We start from the raw sequence: 27,492 nt of genomic DNA, 5'->3' as shown, positions 1-27,492 counted from the left end.
ATTCTATTCTTAATCAGAGCCAAAATATTCAACCTTCATTAACATTTCCCACAAGGTTTTCTTTTGTAATTGGATTTTCTTGCTTCTAAACCAATTACAGTACATTACTTTCCTGGTAGCAAATATGTAGCCTGCCAGTCACTGACATTGATCAGCATTTTTTCTGCCCCTTATCCAGGTCCCAGGTTTTTTAGAGATATTGGAAAACCAGGAGCAATGTGATGATATAGTCATATCCGTCAGCATCCGCCGTGTAATCTGCATCTCTGAATCTCACTCAGTGACATTTCATTTATTTATTTTTGATTTTGCTAATTACAGTTCAGATCTGTTTTCCCAAGGACGTGTGATTTCGGAAGCCCCGAATCAATGGCTCCTGCCTGCAGATTGTTCATCTGTCTACAGTCAACGGCATCGCCTCTGACTTCACGTCGGCTTTCATTTTCCATTTCTCTTTATCATCTGCTGGAATATTCACTGCAATCACAAGAGCTTTTGTATCGTTAATTGGGGGATTGCTAGAGCACACAGAGGGTGCAGAATTTATAATAGGTAGGTCATGGGAGTGGAAATGGCTTAACATAAGTTGCGGTAAGAGATGGCTCGAATAGTGGATAGCCTTCTAACGTCACAAGAGACAAAGGCAGAACTTATGGCTTCCATGATCTTGGTTAAAATCTGTGCAGGATTCTCCTCTCATCTGGTCGCAAAGAGTTAACAATGGTGGTCCAAAGAATAAACTAGGGGTATTCCCATATTCATGAGATGGATACAGGAATCACCTCTAGGACTGCACTTATCATGAAAGCATGGAGACATTTCATGCTTTAAATGGAAAGGTGTTGGCACAGTTGCAACAGTTGCAACTCATTCCATTCACTTCTGAAAATGGTGGAGAATAATTGCTAGGCTAGTTTAGGAATTCCCATAGAAGAAAATGGAGCAACCTGATTATGTGTGGACACGTCTCCATCGAATGCTGCACAAGATGAAGCCCCATTCTTGAAATTCATTAGTGTTCCAGAGGTGGTACCTGGACATATCAGGCATTTGTAGCATGTTATACAGAGATAGCATAAATGTCTGAGTTGGGATAAACCCTTTAAGGATCATGCAGAGGAGCTTGTAAGCTTAGGGTTGGCAAATCGGCTCCAGTGCCCCTGCTGTAGCTGTAGCCCCTGCTGTGGCTTTGCTGTAAGATAAGACTCCATTTTAATCTTTCCTATGGGGTCCCATGGAGTTACATACACCTGCTAGTAGAAGAAGTTTTGTGTTATACTGGACCATAAATGATTAAATGAGTTTCCACTTTTGGCTTTTCTTGAAAGACAAGCCTTTTGGCTCAGTGGCTTGCACTGTTGCATTGCAGAGCTCATGTGTTTGGTTCATACCTGGATAACATCTCTATGGAGTCTGGCTATTTTCCTTGGGTTCACACAGGTTTGCTACAGGTAGTCCAGTTTTTTTTTCCACACCCAAAAAATGTATGAGTAGTTTTTATTGTGAGGCCCGATGGGAACAGTAATGACAATCTCTTTAGAGCGTTGCCAAAAATGTTGGTGATATGTAAGTAACATAAATGCTGTTAGACTAGCTCTTTGCTATTAAGAAAGTAGCAAAGAAGTAACATCAACCCCAACCCTATTATTCCACTTGACTCCGTCACAGGGCAAGTGAGAAGGGGAAGGCTAAATGTCAGATTCTCATGGATGCACCATTTCTGGGGAGGCTGAGGGCTGATGTTGGTAGCCAATATCCATGACCCCTTCCCAAGCTGTTAATATCAGCCCACTGTCTGTTTAGCCTTTGCTGGTTTGAATTCATTCAGGGACCCTACTTTTTTTTTCTGGTGTCCACTTAAATTCACCAGGAAAGGCTAAGCTAACAGCTGTGAGCTGTTATTAATAGCCTGGGAACCTTTTGCAATATTGTCCCTTGTCCCAGATTATTAACCTCAGCCCCCAGCCACTGGCTTTCCCTCTGCTGGTTATGAAAATTATGCATTTTTTATTTAATTCTTTATTTTACTCAGGAAGTACACAGCGGGGGCTGAATTCAACTCCCATCATTGTCTCCTGGTCACGCTGATTTCAGCGCGAGCAGGAGACCATGATGAGAACTGCCTTGAGCAGCCGGCACCTGGGAACAGTGCGAACTGTACTGCTTCTTCCAAGGTGTCATCTGTGTGTCGTCAGTGTGCACGTGTGCGACACACATTTTGTCCATGCTGCTGATAAAAAACTGACATGTCTGTGGGTTTTACCCAGCCGTTGTCTTACCTAAGATAAATGTCCACTAAAACAGTTTGAGTTTTGCCAGATTGGACAATTTTTGGTATGTATTGAGGTCTTCCCAATGGCAGATGTTAGAGATTAGAATGATTAGGCATGTCTGTTTGTAATATGCTTGCTCCTTAGACTTTGTGGGGCTGGCTGCAATATTCAGGTACACAGGAATGATCTTTCATTTAAAACAGTCTATGCAGTTTATTATGCCATCATAAACCGCTGAGGGACATGTTATACATCACATGGTCCATAATATTTTACAGGATATGACTTTAACTCGCAGTCCCTAAACCCGCCGGACCTCTCTGTCCAGTTACCTCTTTAACAGTTCCTTAGTGTTCATGGAACCTTACAAGCACCAACAGTCTGTGGCGGTCCCTTACAGGAGCTCCTGCTCCAGATGCCGACTTCTTGTCAGTTCTCTCTCCCAGGGAAGCTGCCTTGCTGGGATCACCGTCCTTGTGACCAGGGCACTCCTGACAGTCCAGACCCTCAGAAGGTTAGTAGCTCCCCCTACGGAGGGCCGTCACAGACTCTGCTCACACATGGCCTCTCCGAGTGCTATTCAGGACGTCCGTCCTCCCAGGAACCGTCCAACACACAAGCCTCTAACACATGGCCTCTCCAGGTGCTATTCAGGATGTCCGTCCCCCTGGGACCGTCCAACACACAGGCCTCCAGGTCCAAGGCCTCACCGTGTGCTCTTCAGGAAGTTAGCAACTTCCAAAACACAGGCCTTCCACTACCTTGCACTCTGACCACTCAGGTTCATACACTCCGCCATGTGACCAGACCTCAGTTTCATTATATATTCGAAACCACCCCCATATGTGGGCGGTGTATGTGTGGCTAGCCAATCCCGCCCAGCTCTCCGACTAGCCCTATAATCCCCCTTATAGGTAAATAAACTCATGAAACTACAAATCACAGCACAACAACATCGTTTTTGGGCTTACAGTGCAGAGGACCTCCGCGACACATACTGGCCATTTACAATCATGTCGGTCACTGTATCACATCACTATCAAGGAAACGCCTGCATGCATAACCTGAAGAGCACATACAGCGCCCCTTAGCTGTAACAGGGGTCACTACCTTACAATTGATATAACATTTGTATGGAGTTTGGAGGAATGGCTATCAGGGAAATAAGCCTTCAGCTATCGTGTGTGTTTTGGAAGGCTTCAGAAACATCATGTTTCCCTACTATTGTACAAGGGCCCAATTTTTATTGTTGCCATGTTTCCCCCTAAAAAAGAATCTGTCAGCAGATTTTGATCTGTCAGCAGATTTTGATTTGTAATCTGGGAGCAGCATGATGTAGGGGCTGAGACTTTGAGTCCAACAATATGTCACTTACTGGGCTGTGTGTTGCTGTTGTAATAAAATCAGTGTTTTATCAGCAGAAGATTATCACTACAGGACTAGGTGTCTCATGCATCCTAATCCAACCGCACCCTCGGCACTGATTATCAGCTTTCAGTCAATGTACAGCGCACACAGAAAGCTGCCAATCAGTGATGTGGGCAGGGTTATACACAGAAAGCTGCCAACCAGTGGCGTGGACGGGGTTGTACAGGGCTCAGCATTCTGAGCACTGCAACATCTGCAGCAGAGAAAACAGGGGTTGTATGAAAATGACAGCATGCTTCCCAAAAAGTGACACATTTCTGTAATTAGGGTCTTAATATTAAGCTGCTCACAGATTACATAGCAAAACCCAATGACAGAACCAGGCATGAGATTCAGATTTCCGTGTCTTCGGAGAAGCAACTTTAATTCTGATTCTCTCCCTTTACCTAGAAATGAAATGCTGATTTTTCTTATTTGCCCCAGGTTCATACTTGCAAGCAGTGTAATTACAGCGCAGATGCTTTCTCCAATTAAGAGGAGATATGCTGTATATACATAACGCGTTTCGGTCTCTGTAGAATAAGTTCCTTCTTTTATCTTTTTTTTTTTCATAGCCAAGTTCCAAGATGACAAAGCATCTTCAGGATCGAGGCACAGAAATGGTGAAGAAATCTGTAGAGGACAAAGTCTTGATTCATGAAGCGCAAATTGCAGATGACAAGATTAAGCAGGTAACGAAAATGAGATGTGACCAGATGAGACGCTGAAGACTTATCCAGTTACATGAATGTTTGCTTTTGATTTGTTCCTTCTAGTTCTATGAAAATAAGACTCGGTTCAAGAAATGCAACCTATTTAATGGTGTGCGGGAACTGTTCCCTCTGGGAGCTATTCTCTGCGGCCTCCCCTGTAGACTGGATTAGTAACAGGCGTAAAGCTCTTGGTATAATGGGGATGGAAATGTGGCGCACAAATATTCACCTCTTATCCTGCACTGGGATATCGGCTAGGAGAATTCAAAGGAAGATGGAAATAGAAAATATAGAACTATATTATGATGTGATAGTAAGATGGAAAGGGCGCTCCACCCCCAACCCAACCAATTCTTCCATTTCATTGGGAAAATAAAGGGTCTAAGACCCCCAAATGGCACAGCTAATGCCAGAGATTCAATTTGTAGCAAGCCAGCACCTTCCCTCCTTCATGTAAAATAAGGTGTAAGTGGACACGTCTCCAGATTTCAGAATGTAAACCGCACATGCTATTGAATTGATCTCTTAGAACTGGTGAGCCTGCTGTACTTTTTATGAAAATCCATATTACAATGGGCGTATTATCCCAATATTAAAATTAACATTTTATGAGTCAGAGAGTTCTTCAGTCCAAGTTTATTCAGCCTCCACTAACTCTGTCTGTGTGGCAGCTGCAGCATATACTGAGGAGTGGGAGATATCAGCAGGAGCAGGGAGGAGGGACACTGAGGAGCTGTCAGTCTGGTTAGGCAGATGAGGATTCAGCAACAGTAGAGAGGAAAGACCATGAGGATCTGCTAATCAGAATAGGAGGGAAGAGATGCAGCAGGGAGGAGAGGCACTGAGGATCTGCTAATCAGAATAGGTGGGAAGAGATGCAGCAGGGAAGAAAGGCACTGAGGATTTACTAATGTGAATAGATGGGAAGACATTCAGCAGCAGGGTAGAGAGGCACTGAGAATCTGTTAATCAGAATAGGAGGGAAGAGATGCAGCAGGGAGGAAGGCCACTGAGGATCTGTTAATCAGAATGGGAGGGAAGAGATGCAGCAGGGATGAAAGCCACTGAGGATCTGTTAATCAGAATAGGTGGGAAGAGATGCAGCAGGGAGGAGAGGCACTGAGGATCTGCTAATCAGAATAGTTGGGAAGAGATTCAGCAGGGAGGAAAGGCACTGAAGATCTGCTGATCAGAATAGGTGTATTGCAAAGAAAAGGAGACACAAAAGCGCACTGTGTCATCTGATCTGTTGGCGCTCATTTTTTTTAATCCCAGCATCCTGTCTTAACTATATATACATGTGATGCCTGTACATACTGTGTGGTATTTCCTGACGAAGGGGGCATGAGATCCCCGAAACGCGTTGAATAAACCACTGTGAATCTTTGACATCTATCTCCTGGAATACTTTCTTGCGGCAGCACGGAATATAACTACAAATTCCCCTGAATACGTAATCAGAATAGGTGGGAAGAGATGCAGCAGGGAGGAGAGTGTTGTGAACTCCCTTGCTCGGATTTCTGAGCCGAAATTCCCTATGCTCCCTCTGGTGGTTACTGAGAGTAGTGGAGCTGGCCAGTTGGATGGAGGTTCTCCACCTGATGATGATAATTGGGAATCTGGGATTGCTGGCTGGGAGCATATTATGGAGCTGGCTCCTCTTGAAGGTTGCTGGTGATTTTTTCTTCTGTGTGCATTTGGAGCTCTTTTGTCCCCTGCCTGATCTGCATGTTCAGCTAAGTGATTCTTTTGCTAATCCTTTGCATCTAATCTGGTTGTGTCTTTTTTGCTTTCTGTTTTGCTGTTAGGGTTCAGCGTGCTCCCTGCTGGGGGCAGCGCTGGGCCCTGCTTCATATGTTGCAGCTTGTTCAGTCCCCTGTTATGTTAGTATCTTTTTGCTTGCTGCTAGTTTATACCAGAGTGCTGATCTAGCAGGGGTGAGATAGTGTGATCTCAGATTTTTTTGTATATCAGAAGTGTTGGACTTTTCCAGGGTTGTGTGTGTGATTGCAGACAGTATCTTTTTCTGTCCTGTCTAGACAGCTTGGGCCCCACCGTTTGCTCAGTCTGTTCTCTGCCTGTGTTTGTGTCTCATCTTGTATCACCGACAATATATGTTTAGGGGCTGTCTATTCCTTTGGGGATTTGGGCAGTTTAGATTTCATCTTTCTGTCTTTAGGCTTAGTTAGTCCTCCGGCTGTGACGAAGCGTCTAGGGCATCGTACGAACGCTCCACGGCTACTGCTAGTTGTGCAGATAGGATCAGGGGTCTGCAATCTGCTTAGTTACCAACCTCTCTGGTCTTCTGGTGGCTTAGCCTGTTCCTGCCATCCTCCTCGGTGACCCATTCATAACAGGAGAGGCACTGAGAATCTGCTAATCAGAATAGGTGGGAAGAGATGCAGCAGGGAGGAGAGGCACTGAGGATCTGCTAATCAAAATAGGTGGGAAGAGAAGCAGCAGGGAGGAGAGGCACTGAAGATCTGTTAATCAGAATAGGTGGGAAGAGAGTCAGCAGAAACAGGGAGGAGAGTCACTAAGGATCACCCAAACAAACTAGATGGGCAAAAATGTATTTTAGACTTGAAAAATGAATTAAAGGGCCATACTGTCATGGATTATTACACCAGCCCCATCAGGTCTAAGACATCTATTTAGTAATGTAGACAGTAGTGTTGAGCGATACCATCCGATACCCTAAAATATTGGATCGGATGGTATTGGCCCGATACGAAAAAAGTATCGGGTATCGCCGATTCCGATACCGGAAGTCCCATTCAAGTCTATGGGACTTCCGGTATTGGAATAAGAAAAACCCTTTTCTGTCCTTGTACAGCCTCTTGGGGGTGTGTACGGACCTTCCAGGGGTCTGTGCCGGCCTGCTGGGGGTCTGTGCCGGCCTGCCGGTGGTCTGTACCGACTGTCCGGGGGTCTGTACCGGCCTGCCGGGGGGCTGTGCCGGCCTGCCGGTGGTCTGTACCGACTGTCCAGGGGTCTGTGCAGGCTGCGGGGGTCTGTGCAGGATCGTCCGATGGGACTACAAGTCCCATCGGGCGATGCCTGCTACCATGACGGTGATTGACACATTAGCCAATGATGGGACAGTAGAAGTCCCATCATCCGGCTAATGTGTTGAATGTAAAAAAACAAACAAAAAAAACATACTACATACATACTACATACATACTACATGCATGCAGCATACATACTACATACATACTACATGCATGCAACATATATACTACATGCATGCAACATACATACTACATATATACTACATGCATGCAACATATATATACTACATATATACTACATGCAACATGCATACTACATATATACTACATGCATGCAACATACATACATACTACATACATACTACATGCATACTACATATATACTACATACATACTACATACATACTACATGCATGCAACATACATGCTACATATATACTACATGCATGCAACATACATACTACATATATACTACATGCATGCAATATACATACTACATATATACTACATGCATACCACATATATACTACATGTATGCAACATACATATATACTACATATATACTACATGCAACATGCATACTACATATATACTACATGCATGCAACATGCATACTACATATATACTACATGCATGCAACATACATGCTACATATATACTACATGCATACTACATATATACCAGATGCATGCAACATATATATATACAACATATATACTACATGCATGCAACATGCATACTACATACACTCACTGGCCACTTTATTAGGTACACCATGCTAGTAACGGGTTGGACCCCCTTTTGCCTTCAGAACTGCCTCAATTCTTCGTGGCAGAGATTCAACAAGGTGCTGGAAGCATTCCTCAGAGATTTTGGACCATATTGACATGATGGCATCACACAGTTGGCGCAGATTTGTCGGCTGCACATCCCTGATGCGAATCTCCCGTTCCACCACATCCCAAAGATGCTCTATTGGATTGAGATCTGGTGACTGAGGAGGCCATTTGAGTACAGTGAACTCATTGTCATGTTCAAGAAACCAATCTGAGATGATTCGAGCTTTATGACATGGCGCATTATCCTGCTGAAAGTAGCCATCAGATGCCTGTTCTTAGCTGAGAGGAGTGGTACCCGGTGTGGTCTTCTGCTGCTGTAGCCCATCTGCCTCAAAGTTCGACGCACTGTGCGTTCAGAGATGCTCTTCTGCCTACCTTGGTTGTAACGGGTGGCAATTTGAGTCACTGTTGCCTTTCTATCAGCTCGAACCAGTATGCCCATTCTCCTCTGACCTCTGGCATCAACAAGGCATTTCCGGCCACAGAACTGCCGCTCACTGGATTTTTTTTCTTTTTCGGACCATTCTCTGTAAACCCTAGAGATGGTTGTGCGTGAAAATCCCAGTAGATCAGCAGTTTCTGAAATTCTCAGACCAGCCCTTCTGGCACCAACAATCATGCCACGTTCAAAGGCACTCAAATCACCTTTCTTCCCCATACTGATGCTCGGTTTGAACTGCAGGAGATTGTCTTGACCATGTCTACATGCCTAAATGCACTGAGTTGCCGCCATGTGATTGGCTGATTAGAAATTAAGTCTTAACACACAGTTGGACAGGTGTACCTAATAAAGTGGCCAGTGAGTGTATATACTACATATATGCTACATGCATGCAACATACATATATGCTACATACAGTTGTGGCCAAAAGTATTGACACCCCTGCAATTCTGTCAGGTAATACTCAGTTTCTTCCTGAAAATGATTGCAAACACAAATTCTTTGGTATTATTATCTTCATTTAATTTGTCTTAAATGAAAAAACACGAAAGAGAATGAAGCAAAAAGCAAAACATTGATCATTTCACACAAAACTCCAAAAATGGGCCAGACAAAAGTATTGGCACCCTCAGCCTAATACTTGGTTGCACAACCTTTAGCCAAAATAAATGCGACCAACCGCTTCCGGTAACCATCAATAAGTTTCTTACAATGCTCTGCTGGAATTTTAGACCATTCTTCTTTGGCAAACTGCTCCAAGTCCCTGATATTTGAAGGGTGCCTTCTCCAAACTGCCATTTTTAGATCTCTCCACAGGTGTTCTATGGGATTCAGGTCTGGACTCATTGCTGGCCATCTTAGAAGTCTCCAGTGCTTTCTCTCAAACCATTTTCTAGTGCTTTTTGAAGTGTGTTCTGGGTCATTGTCCTGCTGGAAGACCCATGACCTCTGAGGGAGACCCAGCTTTCTCACACTGGGCCCTAAATTATGCTGCAAAATTTGTTGGTAGTCTTCAGACTTCATAAGCCATGCACACGGTCAAGCAGTCCAGTGCCAGAGGCAGCAAAGCAACCCCAAAATATCAGGGAACCTCCGCCATGTTTGACTGTAGGGACCGTGTTCTTTTCTTTGAATGCCTCTTTTTTCTCCTGTAAACTCTATGTTTATGCCTTTGTCCAAAAAGCTCTACTTTTGTCTCATCTGACCAGAGAACATTCTTCCAAAACATTTTAGGCTTTTTCAGGTAAGTTTTGGCAAACTCCAGCCTGGCTTTTTTAATGTCTCGAGGTAAGAAGTGGGGTCTTCCTGGGTCTCCTACCATACGGTCCCTTTTCATTCAGATGCCGACGGATAGTACGGGTTGACACTGTTGTACCCTCGGACTGCAGGGCAGCTTGAACTTGTTTGGATGTTAGTCGAGGTTCTTTATCCAACATCCGCACAATCTTGCGTTGAAATCTCTTGTCAATTTTTCTTTTCCGTTCACATCTAGGGAGGTTAGCCACAGTGCCATGGGCTTTAAACTTCTTGATGACACTGCGCACGGTAGACACAGGAACATTCAGGTCTTTGGAGATGGACCTGTAGCCTTGAGATTGCTCATGCTTCCTCACAAATTGGTTTCTCAAGTCCTCAGACAGTTCTTTGGTCTTCTTTCTTTTCTCTATGCTCAATGTGGTACACACAAGGACACAGGACAGAGGTTGAGTCAACTTTAATCCATGTCAACTGGCTGCAAGTGTGATTTAGTTATTGCCAACACCTGTTAGGTGCCACAGGTAAGTTACAGGTGCTGTTAATTACACAAATTAGAGAAACATCACATGATTTTTCGAACAGTGCCAATACTTTTGTCCACCCTCTTTTTTATGTTTGATGTGGAATTATATCCAATTTGGCTTTAGGACAATTATTTTGGTGTTTTTTCATTTAAGATAAATTAAACGAAGATAATAATACCAAAGAATTTGTGTTTGCAATCATTTTCAGGAAGAAACTGAGTATTATCTGACAGAATTGCAGGGGGGTCAATACTTTTGGCCACAACTGTATATACTACATGCAACATACATACTACATATATACTACATATATACTACATGCATACTACATATATACCACATGCATGCAACATACATATATACAACATATATACTACATGCATGCAACATGCATACTACATATATACCACATGCATTCAACATACATATATACTACATGCAACATGCATACAACATATATACTACATGCATGCAACATACATACTACATACATACTACATGCATACTACATATATACTACATGCATGCAACATACCTATATACAACATATATACTACATGCATGCAACATGCATACTACATATATACTACATGCATGCAGCATACATATATACTACATATATGCAACATACATACTACATATATACTACATGCATGCAACATGCATACTACATGCATGCAACATACATACTACATATATACCACATATATACTACATGCATACTACATATACAGTCATGGCCAAAAGTATTGACACCCCTGCAATTCTGTCAGATAATACTCAGTTTCTTCCTGAAAATGATTGCAAACACAAATTCTTTGGTATTATTATCTTCATTTAATTTGTCTTAAATGAAAAAAACACAAAAGAGAATGAAGCAAAAAGCAAAACATTGATCATTTTACACAAAACTCCAAGAATGGGCCGGACAAAAGTATTGGCACCCTCAGCCTAATACTTGGTTGCACAACCTTTAGCCAAAATAACTGCGACCAACCGCATCCGGTAACCATCAATGAGTTTCTTACAATGCTCTGCTGGAATTTTAGACCATTCTTCTTTGGCAAACTGCTCCATGTCCCTGATATTTGAAGGGTGCCTTCTCCAAACTGCCATTTTTAGATCTCTCCACAGGTGTTCTATGGGATTCAGGTCTGGACTCATTGCTGGCCACCTTAGAAGTCTCCAGTGCTTTCTCTCAAACCATTTTCTAGTGCTTTTTGAATTGTGTTTTGGGTTATTGTCCTGCTGGAAGACCCATGACCTCTGAGGGAGACCCAGCTTTCTCACACTGGGCCCTAAATTATGCTGCAAAATTTGTTGGTAGTCTTCTGACTTCATAATGCCATGCACATGGTCAAGCAGTCCAGTGCCAGAGGCAGCAAAGCAACCCTAAAACATCAGAGAACCTCTGCCATGTTTGACTGTAGGGACCGTGTACTTTTCTTTGAATGCCTCTTTTTTCTCCTGTAAACTCTATGTTGATGCTTTTGCCCTAAAAGCTCTACTTTTGTCTCATCTGACCAGAGAACATTCTTCCAAAATGTTTTAGGCTTTTTCAGGTAAGTTTTGGCAAACTCCAGCCTGGCTTTTTTATGTCTCGGGGTAAGAAGTGGGGTCTTCCTGGGTCTCCTACCATACAGTCCCTTTTCATTCAGACGCCGACGGATAGTACGGGTTGACACTGTTGTACCCTCGGACTGCAGGGCAGCTTGAACTTGTTTGGATGTTAGTCGAGGTTCTTTATCCAACATCCGCACAATCTTGCGTTGAAATCTCTTGTCAATTTTTCTTTTCCGTTCACATCTAGGGAGGTTAGCCACAGTGCCATGGGCTTTAAACTTCTTGATGACACTGCGCACGGTAGACACAGGAACATTCAGGTCTTTGGAGATGGACCTGTAGCCTTGAGATTGCTCATGCTTCCTCACAAATTGGTTTCTCAAGTCCTCAGACAGTTCTTTGGTCTTCTTTCTTTTCTCTATGCTCAATGTGGTACACACAAGGACACAGGACAGAGGTTGAGTCAACTTTAATCCATGTCAACTGGCTGCAAGTGTGATTTAGTTATTGCCAACACCTGTTAGGTGCCACAGGTAAGTTACAGGTGCTGTTAATTACACAAATTAGAGAAACATCACATGATTTTTCGAACAGTGCCAATACTTTTGTCCACCCTCTTTTTTATGTTTGATGTGGAATTATATCCAATTTGGCTTTAGGACAATTATTTTGGTGTTTTTTCATTTAAGATAAATTAAACGAAGATAATAATACCAAAGAATTTGTGTTTGCAATCATTTTCAGGAAGAAACTGAGTATTATCTGACAGAATTGCAGGGGGGTCAATACTTTTGGCCACAACTGTATATACTACATGCAACATACATACTACATATATACTACATATATACTACATGCATACTACATATATACCACATGCATGCAACATACATATATACAACATATATACTACATGCATGCAACATGCATACTACATATATACCACATGCATTCAACATACATATATACTACATGCAACATGCATACAACATATATACTACATGCATGCAACATACATACTACATACATACTACATGCATACTACATATATACTACATGCATGCAACATACCTATATACAACATATATACTACATGCATGCAACATGCATACTACATATATACTACATGCATGCAGCATACATATATACTACATATATGCAACATACATACTACATATATACTACATGCATGCAACATGCATACTACATGCATGCAACATACATACTACATATATACCACATATATACTACATGCATACTACATATACAGTCATGGCCAAAAGTATTGACACCCCTGCAATTCTGTCAGATAATACTCAGTTTCTTCCTGAAAATGATTGCAAACACAAATTCTTTGGTATTATTATCTTCATTTAATTTGTCTTAAATGAAAAAAACACAAAAGAGAATGAAGCAAAAAGCAAAACATTGATCATTTTACACAAAACTCCAAGAATGGGCCGGACAAAAGTATTGGCACCCTCAGCCTAATACTTGGTTGCACAACCTTTAGCCAAAATAACTGCGACCAACCGCATCCGGTAACCATCAATGAGTTTCTTACAATGCTCTGCTGGAATTTTAGACCATTCTTCTTTGGCAAACTGCTCCATGTCCCTGATATTTGAAGGGTGCCTTCTCCAAACTGCCATTTTTAGATCTCTCCACAGGTGTTCTATGGGATTCAGGTCTGGACTCATTGCTGGCCACCTTAGAAGTCTCCAGTGCTTTCTCTCAAACCATTTTCTAGTGCTTTTTGAATTGTGTTTTGGGTTATTGTCCTGCTGGAAGACCCATGACCTCTGAGGGAGACCCAGCTTTCTCACACTGGGCCCTAAATTATGCTGCAAAATTTGTTGGTAGTCTTCTGACTTCATAATGCCATGCACATGGTCAAGCAGTCCAGTGCCAGAGGCAGCAAAGCAACCCTAAAACATCAGAGAACCTCTGCCATGTTTGACTGTAGGGACCGTGTACTTTTCTTTGAATGCCTCTTTTTTCTCCTGTAAACTCTATGTTGATGCTTTTGCCCTAAAAGCTCTACTTTTGTCTCATCTGACCAGAGAACATTCTTCCAAAATGTTTTAGGCTTTTTCAGGTAAGTTTTGGCAAACTCCAGCCTGGCTTTTTTATGTCTCGGGGTAAGAAGTGGGGTCTTCCTGGGTCTCCTACCATACAGTCCCTTTTCATTCAGACGCCGACGGATAGTACGGGTTGACACTGTTGTACCCTCGGACTGCAGGGCAGCTTGAACTTGTTTGGATGTTAGTCGAGGTTCTTTATCCAACATCCGCACAATCTTGCGTTGAAATCTCTTGTCAATTTTTCTTTTCCATCCACATCTAGGGAGGTTAGCCACAGTGCCATGGGCTTTAAACTTCTTGATGACACTGCGCACGGTAGACACAGGAACATTCAGGACTTTGGAGATGGACTTGTAGCCTTGAAATTGCTCATGCTTCCTCACAATTTGGTTTCTCAAGTCCTCAGACAGTTCTTTGGTCTTCTTTCTTTTCTCCATGCACAATGTGGTACACAAAAGGACACAGGACAGAGGTTGAATCAACTTTAATCCATGTCAACTGGCTGCAAGTGTGATTTAGTTATTGCCAACACCTGTTAGGTGCCACAGGTAAGTTATAGGTGCTGTTAATTACACAAATTAGAGAAGCATCACATGATTTTTCGAACAGTGCCAATACTTTTGTCCACCCTCTTTTTTATGTTTGGTGTGGAATTATATCCAATTTGGCTTTAGGACAATTCTTTTTGTGTTTTTTCATTTAAGACAAATTAATTGAAGATAATAATACCAAAGAATTTGTGTTTGCAATCATTTTCAAGAAGAAACTGAATATTATCTGACAGAATTGCAGGGGTGTCAATACTTTTGGCCATGACTGTATACCACATATATACTACATGCATGCAGCATACAACATATATACTACATGCATGCAACATGGATAGTACATATATACCACATATATACTACATGCAACATACATACTACATATATACTACATATATACTACATGCATGCAACATACATATATACTACATACAATACATTCATACAATACATACATATAGACATACAGTACATATAACATAGAGTACATACTCACCATCACTTGTCACTTTGATCCCCGAAGCCATTGTCATCTGAGGAATAAATATTAAAATAACAAACCACCAATATACTTACCCCTGATCCGCAGAAGTCCACGAGTGTCCCACGACAATCTTGCGTGGAGAACAGCAGCATCAGCTGATGCTACTGTTCTCTACGGGCTCCAGGAATCCAATGACGGGAGGTAGGTATCCTTCCGCACTGTATTCCTCCGCCACTGTAAAAAAAAAAAAAAAAGTCCCTAGTCTCACTTTATGGCAAAAGCTGCGTGGGAAATTTCTCACACAGCAATGCCATAAAGTGAGACTAGGGACTTTTTCTTTTTACAGTGGCGGAGGAATACAGTGCGGAAGGATACCTACCTCCCGACACTGGATTCTTGGGGCCCGTAGAGAACGGTAGCATCAGCTGATGCTGCTGTTCTCCACGCAAGATCGTCGTGGGACACTCGTGGACTTCTGCGGATCAGGGGTAAGTATACTGGTGGTTTGTTATTTTAATATTTATTCCTCACATGACAATGGCTTCGGGGATCAAAGTGACAAGTGATGGTGAGTATGTACTCTATGTTATATGTACTGTATGTATATATGTATGAATGTATTGTATGTAGTATATATGTATGTTGCATGCATGTAGTATATATCTAGTATATATGTATGTTGCATGCATGTAGTATATATGTAGTATGCATGTTGCATGCACGTGGTATATATGTAGTATGTATGTTGCATGTAGTATATATGTATGTTGCATGCATGTGGTATATATGTAGTATGCATGTAGTATATATGTAGTATGTATGTAGTATGTATGTTGCATGCATGTGGTATATATGTAGTATGCATGTTGCATGTAGTATATATGTATGTTGCATGCATGTAGTATATATGTGGTATATATGTAGTATGCATGTTGCATGCATGTGGTATATATGTATGTTGCATGCATGTAGTATATATGTATGTTGCATGCATGTTGCATGCATGTAGTATATATGTTGTATATATGTATGTTGCATGCATGTGGTATATATGTAGTATGCATGTAGTATATATGTAGTATGTATGTTGCATGCATGTAGTATATATGTAGTATGTATGTTGCATGCATGTAGTATATATGTTGTATATATGTATGTTGCATGCATGTGGTATATATGTAGTATATATGTGGTATGTATGTTGCATGCATGTAGTATGCATGTTGCATGCATGTAGTATATATGCAGTATGTATGTTGCATGTGGTATATATGTAGTATATGTATGTTGCATGCATGTAGTATATATGTGGTATATATGTAGTATGCATGTAGTATATATGTTGTATATATGTATGTTGCATGCATGTGGTATATATGTAGTATGCATGTAGTATATATGTAGTATGTATGTATGTTGCATGCATGTAGTATATATGTAGTATATATGTGGTATATATGTAGTATGCATGTTGCATGCATGTAGTATATATGTAGTATGCATGTAGTATATACAGTCATGGCCAAAAGTATTGACGCCCCTGCAATTCTGTCAGATAATACTCAGTTTCTTCCTGAAAATGATTGCAAACACAAATTCTTTGGTATTATTATCTTCATTTAATTTGTCTTAAATGAAAAAACACAAAAAGAATTGTCCTAAAGCCAAATTGGATATAATTCCACACCAAACATAACAAAGAGGGTGGACAAAAGTATTGGCACTGTTCAAAAAATCATGTGATGCTTCTCTAATTTGTGTAATTAGCAGCACCTGTAACTTACCTGTGGCACCTAACAGGTGTTGGCAATAACTAAATCACACTTGCAGCCAGTTAACATGGATTAAAGTTGACTCAACCTCTGTCCTGTGTCCTTGTGTGTACCACATTGAGCATGGAGAAAAGAAAGAAGACCAAAGAACTGTCTGAGGACTTGAGAAACCAAATTGTGAGGAAGCATGAGCAATCTCAAGGCTACAAGTCCATCTCCAAAGACCTGAATGTTCCTGTGTCTACCGTGCGCAGTGTCATCAAGAAGTTTAAAGCCCATGGCACTGTGGCTAACCTCCCTAGATGTGGCCGGAAATGAAAAATTGACAAGAGATTTCAACGCAAGATTGTGCGGATGTTGGATAAAGAACCTCCACTAACATCCAAACAAGTTCAAGCTGCCCTGCAGTCCGAGGGTACAACGGTGTCAACCCGTACTATCCGTCGGCATCTGAATGAAAAGGGACTGTATGGTAGGAGACCAAGGAAGACTCCACTTCTTACCCCGAGACATAAAAAAGCCAGGCTGGAGTTTGCCAAATCTTACCTGAAAAAGCCTAAAACATTTTGGAAGAATGTTCTCTGGTCAGATGAGACAAAAGTAGAGCTTTTAGGGCAAAAGCATCAACATAGAGTTTACAGGAGAAAAAAGAGGCATTCAAAGAAAAGTACACGGTCCCTACAGTCAAACATGGCGGAGGTTCCCTGATGTTTTGGGGTTGCTTTGCTGCCTCTGGCACTGGACTGCTTGACCGTGTGCATGGCATTATGAAGTCAGAAGACTACCAACAAATTTTGCAGCATAATTTAGAGCCCAGTGTGAGAAAGCTGGGTCTCCCTCAGAGGTCATGGGTCTTCCAGCAGGACAATAACCCAAAACACACTTCAAAAAGCACTAGAAAATGGTTTGAGAGAAAGCACTGGAGACTTCTAAGGTGGCCAGCAATGAGTCCAGACCTGAATCCCATAGAACACCTGTGGAGAGATCTAAAAATGGCAGTTTAGAGAAGGCACCCTTCAAATATCAGGGACCTGGAGTAGTTTGACAAAGAAGAATGGTCTAAAATTCCAGCAGAGCATTGTAAGAAACTCATTGATGGTTACCGGAAGCGGTTGGTCACAGTTATTTTGGCTAAAGGTTGTGCAATCAAGTATTAGGCTGAGGGTGCCAATACTTTTGTCCGGCCCATTTTTGGAGTTTTGTGTGAAATGATCAATGTTTTGCTTTTTGCTTCATTCTCTTTTGTGTTTTTTCATTTAAGACAAATTAAATGAAGATAATAATACCAAAGAATTTGTGTTTGCAATCATTTTCAGGAAGAAACTGAATATTATCTGACAGAATTGCAGGGGTGTCAATACTTTTGGCCATGACTGTATGTATGTTGCATGCATGTAGTATATATGTGGTATATATGTAGTATGCATGTTGCATGCATGTAGTATATATGTAGTATGTATGTTGCATGTAGTATATATGTAATATATATGTATGTTGCATGCATGTAGTATATATGTAGTATGTACAGTCATGGCCAAAAGTATTGACACCCCTGCAATTCTGTCAGATAATACTCAGTTTCTTACTGAAAATGATTGCAAACACAAATTCTTTGGTATTATTATCTTCATTTAATTTGTCTTAAATGAAAAAACACAAAAAGAATTGTCCTAAAGCCAAATTGGATATAATTCCACACCAAACATAAAAAAGAGGGTGGACAAAAGTATTGGCACTGTGCGAAAAATCATGTGATGCTTCTCTAGTTTGTGTAATTAACAGCACCTATAACTTACCTGTGGCACCTAACAGGTGTTGGCAATAACTAAATCACACTTGCAGCCAGTTGACATGGATTAAAGTTGACTCAACCTCTGTCCTGTGTCCTTGTGTGTACCACATTGAGCATGGAGAAAAGAAAGAAGACCATAGAACTGTCTGAGGACTTGAGAAACCAAATTGTGAGGAAGCATGAGAAATCTCAACGCTACAAGTCCATCTCCAAAGACCTGAATGTTCCTGTGTCTACCGTGCGCAGTGTCATCAAGAAGTTTAAAGCCCATGGCACTGTGGCTAACCTCCCTAGATGTGGCCGGAAAAGAAAAATTGGCAAGAGATTTCAACGCAAGATTGTGCGGATGTTGGATAAAGAACCTCCACTAACATCCAAACAAGTTCAAGCTGCCCTGCAGTCCGAGGGTACAACGGTGTCAACCCGTACTATCCATCGGCATCTGAATGAAAAGGGACTGTATGGTAGGAGACCTAGGAAGACTCCACTTCTTACCCCGAGACATAAAAAAGCCAGGCTGGAGTTTGCCAAAACTTACCTAAAAAAGCCTAAAACATTTTGGAAGAATGTTCTTTGGTCAGATGAGACAAAAGTAGAGCTTTTAGGGCAAAAGCATCAACATAGAGTTTACAGGAGAAAAAAGAGGCATTCAAAGAAAAGTACACAGTCCCTACAGTCAAACATGGCGGAGGTTCCCTGATGTTTTGGGGTTGCTTTGCTGCCTCTGGCACTGGACTGCTTGACCATGTGCATGGCATTATGAAGTCAGAAGACTACCAACAAATTTTGCAGCATAATTTAGGGCCCAGTGTGAGAAAGCTGGGTCTACCTCAGAGGTCATGGGTCTTCCAGCAGGACAATGACCCAAAACACACTTCAAAAAGCACTAGAAAATGGTTTGAGAGAAAGCACTGGAGACTTCTAAGGTGGCCAACAATGAGTCCAGACCTGAATCCCATAGAACACCTGTGGAGAGATCTAAAAATGGCAGTTTGGAGAAGGCACCCTTCAAATATCAGGGACCTGGAGTAGTTTGCCAAAGAAGAATGGTCTAAAATTCCAGCAGAGCATTGTAAGAAACTCATTGATGGTTACCGGAAGCGGTTGGTCGCAGTTATTTTGGCTAAAGGTTGTGCAACCAAGTATTAGGCTGAGGGTGCCAATACTTTTGTCCGGCCCATTTTTGGAGTTTTGTGTGAAATGATCAATGTTTTGCTTTTTGCTTCATTCTCTTTTGTGTTTTTTCATTTAAGACAAATTAAATGAAGATAATAATACCAAAGAATTTGTGCTTGCAATCATTTTCAGGAAGAAACTGAATATTATCTGACAGAATTGCAGGGGTGTCAATACTTTTGGCCATGACTGTATGTTGCATGCATGTGATATATATGTAGTATGTATGTTGCATGCATGTGGTATATATGTAGTATGCATGTAGTATATATGTGGTATATATGTAGTATGTATGTTGCATGTAGTATATATGTTGTATATAGGTATGTTGCATGTGGTATATATGTAGTATGCATGTAGTATATATGTGGTATATATGTAGTATGCATGTTGCATGCATGTGGTATATATGTAGTATGTTGCATGTAGTATATATGTTGCATGCATGTGGTATATATGTAGTATGTATGTTGCATGCATGTGGTATATATGTAGTATATATGTATCTTGCATGCATGTAGTATATATGTGGTATATATGTAGTATGTATGTTGCATGCATGTAGTATATATGTCGTATGTATGTTGCATGTAGTATATATGTAGTATATATGTATGTTGCATGCATGTAGTATATATGTAGTATGTATGTTGCATGCATGTGGTATATATGTAGTATGTATTTTGCATGCATGTGGTATATATGTAGTATGCATGTAGTATATATGTGGTATATATGTAGTATGCAAGTTGCATGCATGTGGTATATATGTAGTATATATGTATCTTGCATGCATGTAGTATATATGTGGTATATATGTAGTATGCATGTTGCATGCATGTAGTATATATGTCGTATGTATGTTGCATGTATGTAGTATGTATGTTACATGCATGTAGTATATATGTAGTAATAATAATAATAATAATAATAATAATAATAAATTTTATTTTTATAGCGCCGACATATTCCGCAGCACTTTACATTTCAGAGGGGATTTGTACAGACAATAGACATTACAGCATAACAATAATCACATACAGTAGATTATAACAGATACCAAGAGGAAAGAGGGCCCTGCTCGCAAGCTTACAGTCTATGAGGAAAGAGGGAGACACGAAAGGTGGGTGGTAACAGTTACCCTGATTGTATGGACCAGTCATAATGTTAAGTGTGTAACAGTACAGACACAGAGGGCTAATGGAGGCATAAAGCATGTGGGAACATGATGCGGGGAACATGGTTATGGTAAAACTTTTGGCTCTGCCACACAGGGATAGATTAGGTTAATGTGTTGGGGTGGTAGGCCAGTCTGAATAAATGCGTTTTCAGGACACGCTTAAAATTGTGGGGATTGGGGACTAATCGTATTGACCTGGGAAGTGCATTCCAAAGAATTGGCGCGGCACGTGTAAAGTCTTGGAGACGGGAGTGGGAGGTTCTGACTATTGAGGATGCTAATCTCAGGTCATCAGCAGAACGGAGGGCGCGGGTAGGGTGGTATACTGAAACAAGGGAGGAGATGTAGGGTGGTGCTGAGCCATGGAGGGCTTTGTGAGTGAGGGTAATAAGTTTATACTGAATTCTGGAGTGGATGGGTAGCCAGTGTAATGACTGGCACAAGGTAGAGGCATCGGTGTAACGATTGGTGAGGAATATGATCCTGGCTGCAGCATTCAAGACAGATAGGAGGGGGGAGAGTTTGGTAAGAGGGAGACCGATTAGAAGAGAGTTACAATAGTCGAGACGAGAATGAATAAGAGAAACAGTAAGAGTTTTTGCAGAGTCAAAGGTAAGAAAAGGTCGAATTCTAGAAATGTTTTTGAGGTGCAGATGACAAGAGCGAGCCAGTGATCGAATGTGGGGGGCAAAGGAAAGCTCGGAATCAAGTATGACCCCAAGACAGCGGGCCTGTTGCTGGGGAGTAATAGTGGAACCACACACAGAAATGGCAATGTCGGGTATAGGTACATTAGTAGAGGGAGGAAACACCAGGAGTTCAGTCTTTGACAGGTTCAGTTTCAGATATAGTGAGGACATGATATTAGACACAGCGTTTAGACAATCGCCGGTGTTTTCTAGAAAGGCTGGCGTGATGTCAGGACAAGAAGCGTATAATTGGGTGTCATCAGCATAGAGATGGTACTGGAAATCAAATCTACTGATTGTTTGACCAATAGGGGCAGTGTACAAGGAGAAGAGGAGGGGACCTAGAACCGATCCTTGGGGGACCCCAACAGTAAGGGGAAGATGAGAGGAGGAGGAACTGGCAAAAGATACAGTAAAGGAGCGGTTGGAGAGATAGGAGGAGAACCAGGAGAGAACGGTATCCTTGAGGCCAATGGAACGGAGCATAGTGAGGAGGAGCTGATGATCCACAGTGTCGAATGCTGCAGAGAGATCCAAGAGAATTAGCATGGAGTAGTGACCATTTGATTTAGCTGTTAGCAGATCATTAGAGACTTTAGTGAGGGCAGTTTCAGTGGAGTGTAAAGAGCGGAAACCGGATTGGAGAGGGTCGAGAAGAGAGTTTTCTGAGAGATAGCGGATAAGACGGGAGTGGACCAGGCGTTCCAGGAGTTTAGAGATGAAGGGAAGATTAGAGACAGGTCTATAGTTAGCGGCACAGTTTTGGTCGAGGGATGGTTTTTTAAGTAGTGGATGTATGATGGCATGCTTAAATGAGAAGGGAAAAATACCAGAAGAGAGAGAGAGGTTAAATATTTTAGTTAGGTGAGGGGTGACAGCAGGGGAAAGGGACTGAAGGAGCTGTGACGGAAATGGGTCACTGGTGCAAGTAGTTGGGCGAGAAGATGCAAGGAGCCTGCTTACTTCTTCTTCTGTGACTGGTTCAAAATCAGAGAGTGAGTTCGATGCAGTGGGGGAGGGAGGACAGTGCATGGTATGAGGTGATTGGGAGATAATTTCCTGTCGGATCTGGTCAATTTTTTCTTTGAAGTAATTGGCCAGATCGTCAGCTCGGAGCTCCGTGGTTGGGGCCTGTACTCTTGGATTGAGTAGAGAATGAAAAGTGTCAAAGAGACGTTTCGGGTTATTGGACAGTGAGGTGATGAGGGTGTTGAAATAGGTTTGTTTGGAGAGGTGAAGGGCAGTGTTGTATGTTCTAAGCATAAACTTAAAATGGATGAAATCTTCGGGTAGATTGGATTTTCTCCACAGACGTTCGGCGCACCTGGAGCACCGCTGCAGGAAACGTGTTTGCACCGTGTGCCAGGGTTGTCGACGTCTGCGTTGTGGTGTTCTATTTATAGGGGGTGCAAATTCATCCAGGGCACTTTGAAGTGTTTCATTGTAATGCTTCAATGCAGAATCAGGACAGGAGAGGGAGGAGATAGGGGCCAATGAAGACTGCAAGTTCTTCATAAGTTTCTGGGTGTTAATGGCCTGTATGTTTCTATAAGTATGGACAGTTGGGGTGACCTGAGCAGCCTGGCAGTTCTTTATAGAGAATGAAAGAAGATTGTGGTCAGAGAGCGGGAGAGGGGAGTTTGCAAAATCATCCACTGCACAAAGCCGAGAGAAGACCAAGTCGAGGGAGTTTCCGTCTTCATGCGTTGGAGAATTAGTAAGCTGCGAAAGGCCAAATGAGGAGGTTAGAGATAAAAGGTGAGTAGCAGATGGTGAGAGGGGAAGAGCAATGGGGATGTTGAAATCACCCATGATGAGGGTAGGGATGTCACAGGAGAGAAAATGTGGAAGCCAAGTGGCAAAATGATCCAGGAACTGATGGGAGGGGCCGGGAGGACGATACACCACCGCCACTCGCATGGAGAAGGGGGTGTAGAGTCTGACGGCATGGACCTCAAAAGAAGGGAAGACAAGTGAGGGTACTTGAGGGATAACCTGAAAGGTACATTTTGGTGATAGGAGCAGTCCAACGCCTCCACCAGCTCTATTGTCTGATCTTGGGGTATGAGAGAAGTGAAGCCCCCCGTATGAAAGAGCAGCAGCAGCGGTAGTGTCTGACTGCTGGATCCAGGTTTCAGTAAGAGCCAGGAGGTTAAGAGAATTAGAAAGGAAAAAGTCATGAATGAAGGAGAGTTTGTTACACACTGAGCGAGAATTCCAAAGTGCACAATTAAGAGAGACAGATGGCATGCAGGGAATATTAATAAGATTAGAGGGGTTTCTGAGTGTAGCAGTCGGGAGGTTTGACTTTCTATAACATGGGGGACCAGGGTTGGGAGCAATGTCTCCTGCGACTAGGAGAAGGAGGATAGAAAGAGTGAGCAGATGGTTAAGTGATTTGTGAGAGCGTCTCTGATGTTGAATGGTGGGACTGACTGGATCTGTGCAGTTTAACAACGTGAAAAGAGCATGAGTGCTATACATAGGAGAGGAAAGAAGCGAGGGGCCAATGTGGATGGAGTGTAGAGAGTTAATGCCAGGGCGGTGGATGTGTGTGAATGCAGTGGCAAGGATATACATTACACAAATGCATATGGTATATATTTGTTGTACTCCAAATGTACAGGGAGTAGATGTATATAAATGTCTTACCTGTCTCCTGCCCTGTCTAACTGCCATGTTATAACTGCCAGTACTTTGATAAACTGTACTTGGATAAAGTGTGCATAAATGCCCCCTGCATAAATGCTATCCCAAAGCTATGTCTGAATATATAGGAGGATAAGACTTAGAACTTTTTTTTTTTTTTTTGGGCTCTCTCTTCTCGTTAATCAATCACACTAAATTGAGACACCAGGACCCAATAAAATGTTGTGGTCAAATAAACACATGTCCAGCACTACATGGATCATAAAGCACTTTGAAAAGTTTCTTGACATGTATGTATGTTGCATGCATGTAGTATGTATGTATGTATGTAGTATGTATGTAGTATATATGTAGTATGTATGCTTTTTTTTTTACATTCAACACATTAGCCGGATGATGGGACTACTACTGTCCCATCATTGGCTGCAGACGGGGGCTAGAGCTGGCGGTCATGTAACTGCAAGTTTGCATACATGTGGTCACATGCAGACTAGACATTCACAGCCTCACTCAATGCAAGTGAACTGAACGAGGCCGGACATGTCTAGTCGGAATGTGGCTGGAAGTATGCAAATCGCATGCTCGCGGTCAAAGAAGTCTGCAGTTACATAAAGTGATGCAGACTTGTACCCCAAGGCCTGATTAATCCTGTTAAGGCTTACCGTAAGTAGCGTCCCTACGAATAAATAAATGAATGTAAAGGAGTAAGTCATATTGTGCCAGATGCCTGAGCATCAGGTGAACTCTCCAGTCAAGAGTCCCAGTAGTGTTTTTTGAATCTGAACCTAACATGGGGCAGACTGCCTGCTCATTCAGTAGCTGAGCCAACCCCTTTTAGATGTATAGTCAGAGAAGGGGTCTGGCTTAGCTATTGAAATAAGCAGTCAGTTGCTAGTCTTTATGGTCATAGGTGAACTATAGAAACAAAGACCTGAGAGAAATTGACAAATAGATATCAAGCTACTGAAATTGGAGCAGCTACCAAAAGGCCATGCCACCTGGCATAACGGAACTTATATTACCACATTATAGAATTTACCATTTACAACTGATTGAAATGAAAAAATAACTTTAAAGGTCCTGCCAATAAGTCAGGATTCGGAAACTCCAACACCTTAGTTGAGCCATTAAGTGGTGAACTTGCTCTTGTGTGCAAGATCTTTGCCTTGCTCAATAACCCTTGGGCTTCTTGTTACCTGGAGGAATATCATTTATATTTATTTTTCTTTTCTCTCTCTTTTTTTCTGTGTATTTTCAAGGCCCGGGCAGAGTTACTACTGCAACGAGTGCATCACTTGAAAGCAAGAGAATATAAACTGGGGGAATATATAACTCATTTACAGTTCCAGGCCGTTCACAACAAAGAGAAGAGTCTGGAAATGCACAAAGCAATCCTGGAGCTGCAGTCCGTGCTTCTGGGGGAGAAGAGCAGATCTTGTATTACTGCAGAATATGAGCAACTTCTCCAGACTTTGAATCAGGTGAGAGATGAGGAACGTCACCTACATACTGTCTGATTATTCCCACGTCAGTGTGTGTCATACAAGAGTTTTTTATTTTTTCATGGGCTGCACATGTCCACATTTTATTCTAAGAGGGATACTACAATATCCTATTTCAGTCCAAGTCTAAAGGAGAAAATATTATGGGGTGGATGGGATGGAGAGCACAAAAAAATGATGCCCAAGGCCGAACAACCCTTTAAACTTGAGCTAAATACACTGCAAAAAAAATAAAGGGAACACTTAAACAAACAATGTAACTCCAAGTCAATTACACTTCTGTGAAATCAACCTGTGCAGTTATGAATCAACACTGATTGTGACAGACAACAGATAGAAATGATAGGCAATTAGCAAAACAACCGCTATAAAGGTGTAGTTTTGCAAGGGATGACCACAGACCATTTCTCGGTTCTTATCCTTTTTGGCTGTTGTTTTGGCTACTTTTGCATTTTGTGATTGCTTTCACCTCTAGAGGTACTGTACTGTAGCATGAGACGGTGTCTACAACCCACAGAAGTTGGTCAGGTAGTGCAGCTCATACAGGATGACACATCAGTGCATGCTGTGGCAAGAAGGGTAGCTGTGTCTGTAAGCACAGTGTCCAGAGCATAGAGCAGATACCTGGAGACAGGTCAGTACACCAGGAAATATGGAGAGGGATGTAGGACCACAAAAACCCAGCAGAAAGACTCTCCTTTGTGCAAGGAGGAACAGTGCCAGAGCCCTGCAAAATGACCTCCAGCAGGCCACTAACATCCAGGTGTCTGCTCAAACTGTAAGAAAAAAAGACTCCATGAGGGTGGTATGAGGGCCCGACATCCACAAGTGGGTGTTGTGCTTGCTGCCAAAAACCGTGCAGTGCGATTGGCAGAGAACACCAAGATTGGCAGATTGACGGATTCAACATTGGCGCCATGTGCTCTTTATGGATGAAAACAGGTTCACACTAGGCACATGTGACAGACGTGACAGAGTCTGGAGATGCCATGGAGAGTGCTCTGCTGCCTGTAACATCCTCCAGCATGATCACTTTGGCAGTGAGTCAGTAATGATGTGAGGAGGCATTTCTTTGGAGGGCTGCACAGCCCTCCATGTGTTAGTCAGAGGTACCCTGACTGCCGTTAGGTACTGGGATGAGATCCTCTGACCCATTGTGAGACCATATGAAGGTGCTCTGGGCCCTGGGTTCCTTCTGATGTATGACAATGCTAGGTCTCATGTGGCTGAAGAGTGTCAGCAGTCCCTGCATGATGAAGGCATTGATGCTATGGACTGGCCTGTCTGTTCCCCAGACCTGAATCCAATCAAGCACATCTGGGACATCATGTCTTGTCTACGTTGGCTGTAGTCGTGGCTAACGGTGGCTACTTTGTCGCACCCTGGCCTCCCGCGACATAAACACATTGTCCCTGTTGTAGCATACCTTTTAGTCCACTCACCTGTCCGTCAGGGTCCTCTCTGGTCTGCCAGGGCTTCTTCCCTTTTATCAGCACACAATGACAGGCAGAGTCCGAATCCATTTTTAATAAAGCAACTTTACTCAGTTCTTTTCTCAGCCCGTCCAGTTTAGTCACAGACACA

The 27,492-nt window shown here is 42.2% G+C and overlaps 1 protein-coding gene across 2 annotated transcripts in view; it reads left to right on the top strand.

Annotated features, from left to right (window-relative positions):
* EVC2 (EvC ciliary complex subunit 2) overlaps positions 1-27,492 on the top strand; it is a 226,967-nt gene that overhangs the window by 170,486 nt on the left and 28,989 nt on the right. For both annotated transcript variants that reach the window (XM_073574499.1, XM_073574500.1), the window contains 2 exons: positions 4,256-4,372; positions 25,666-25,887. In XM_073574499.1, the coding sequence (XP_073430600.1) occupies positions 4,256-4,372; positions 25,666-25,887 (339 nt within the window). The remainder of the gene's footprint in view (positions 1-4,255; positions 4,373-25,665; positions 25,888-27,492) is intronic.

The sequence above is a fragment of the Dendrobates tinctorius genome, unplaced genomic scaffold (assembly GCF_039654945.1).
Source record: "Dendrobates tinctorius isolate UK_male_01 unplaced genomic scaffold, ASM3965494v1 ptg000039l, whole genome shotgun sequence".
Taxonomy (NCBI): domain Eukaryota; kingdom Metazoa; phylum Chordata; class Amphibia; order Anura; family Dendrobatidae; genus Dendrobates; species Dendrobates tinctorius.
The sequence above is the reverse complement of the archived record's forward strand: the minus strand, read 5'-3'. Positions and strand labels throughout refer to the sequence as shown.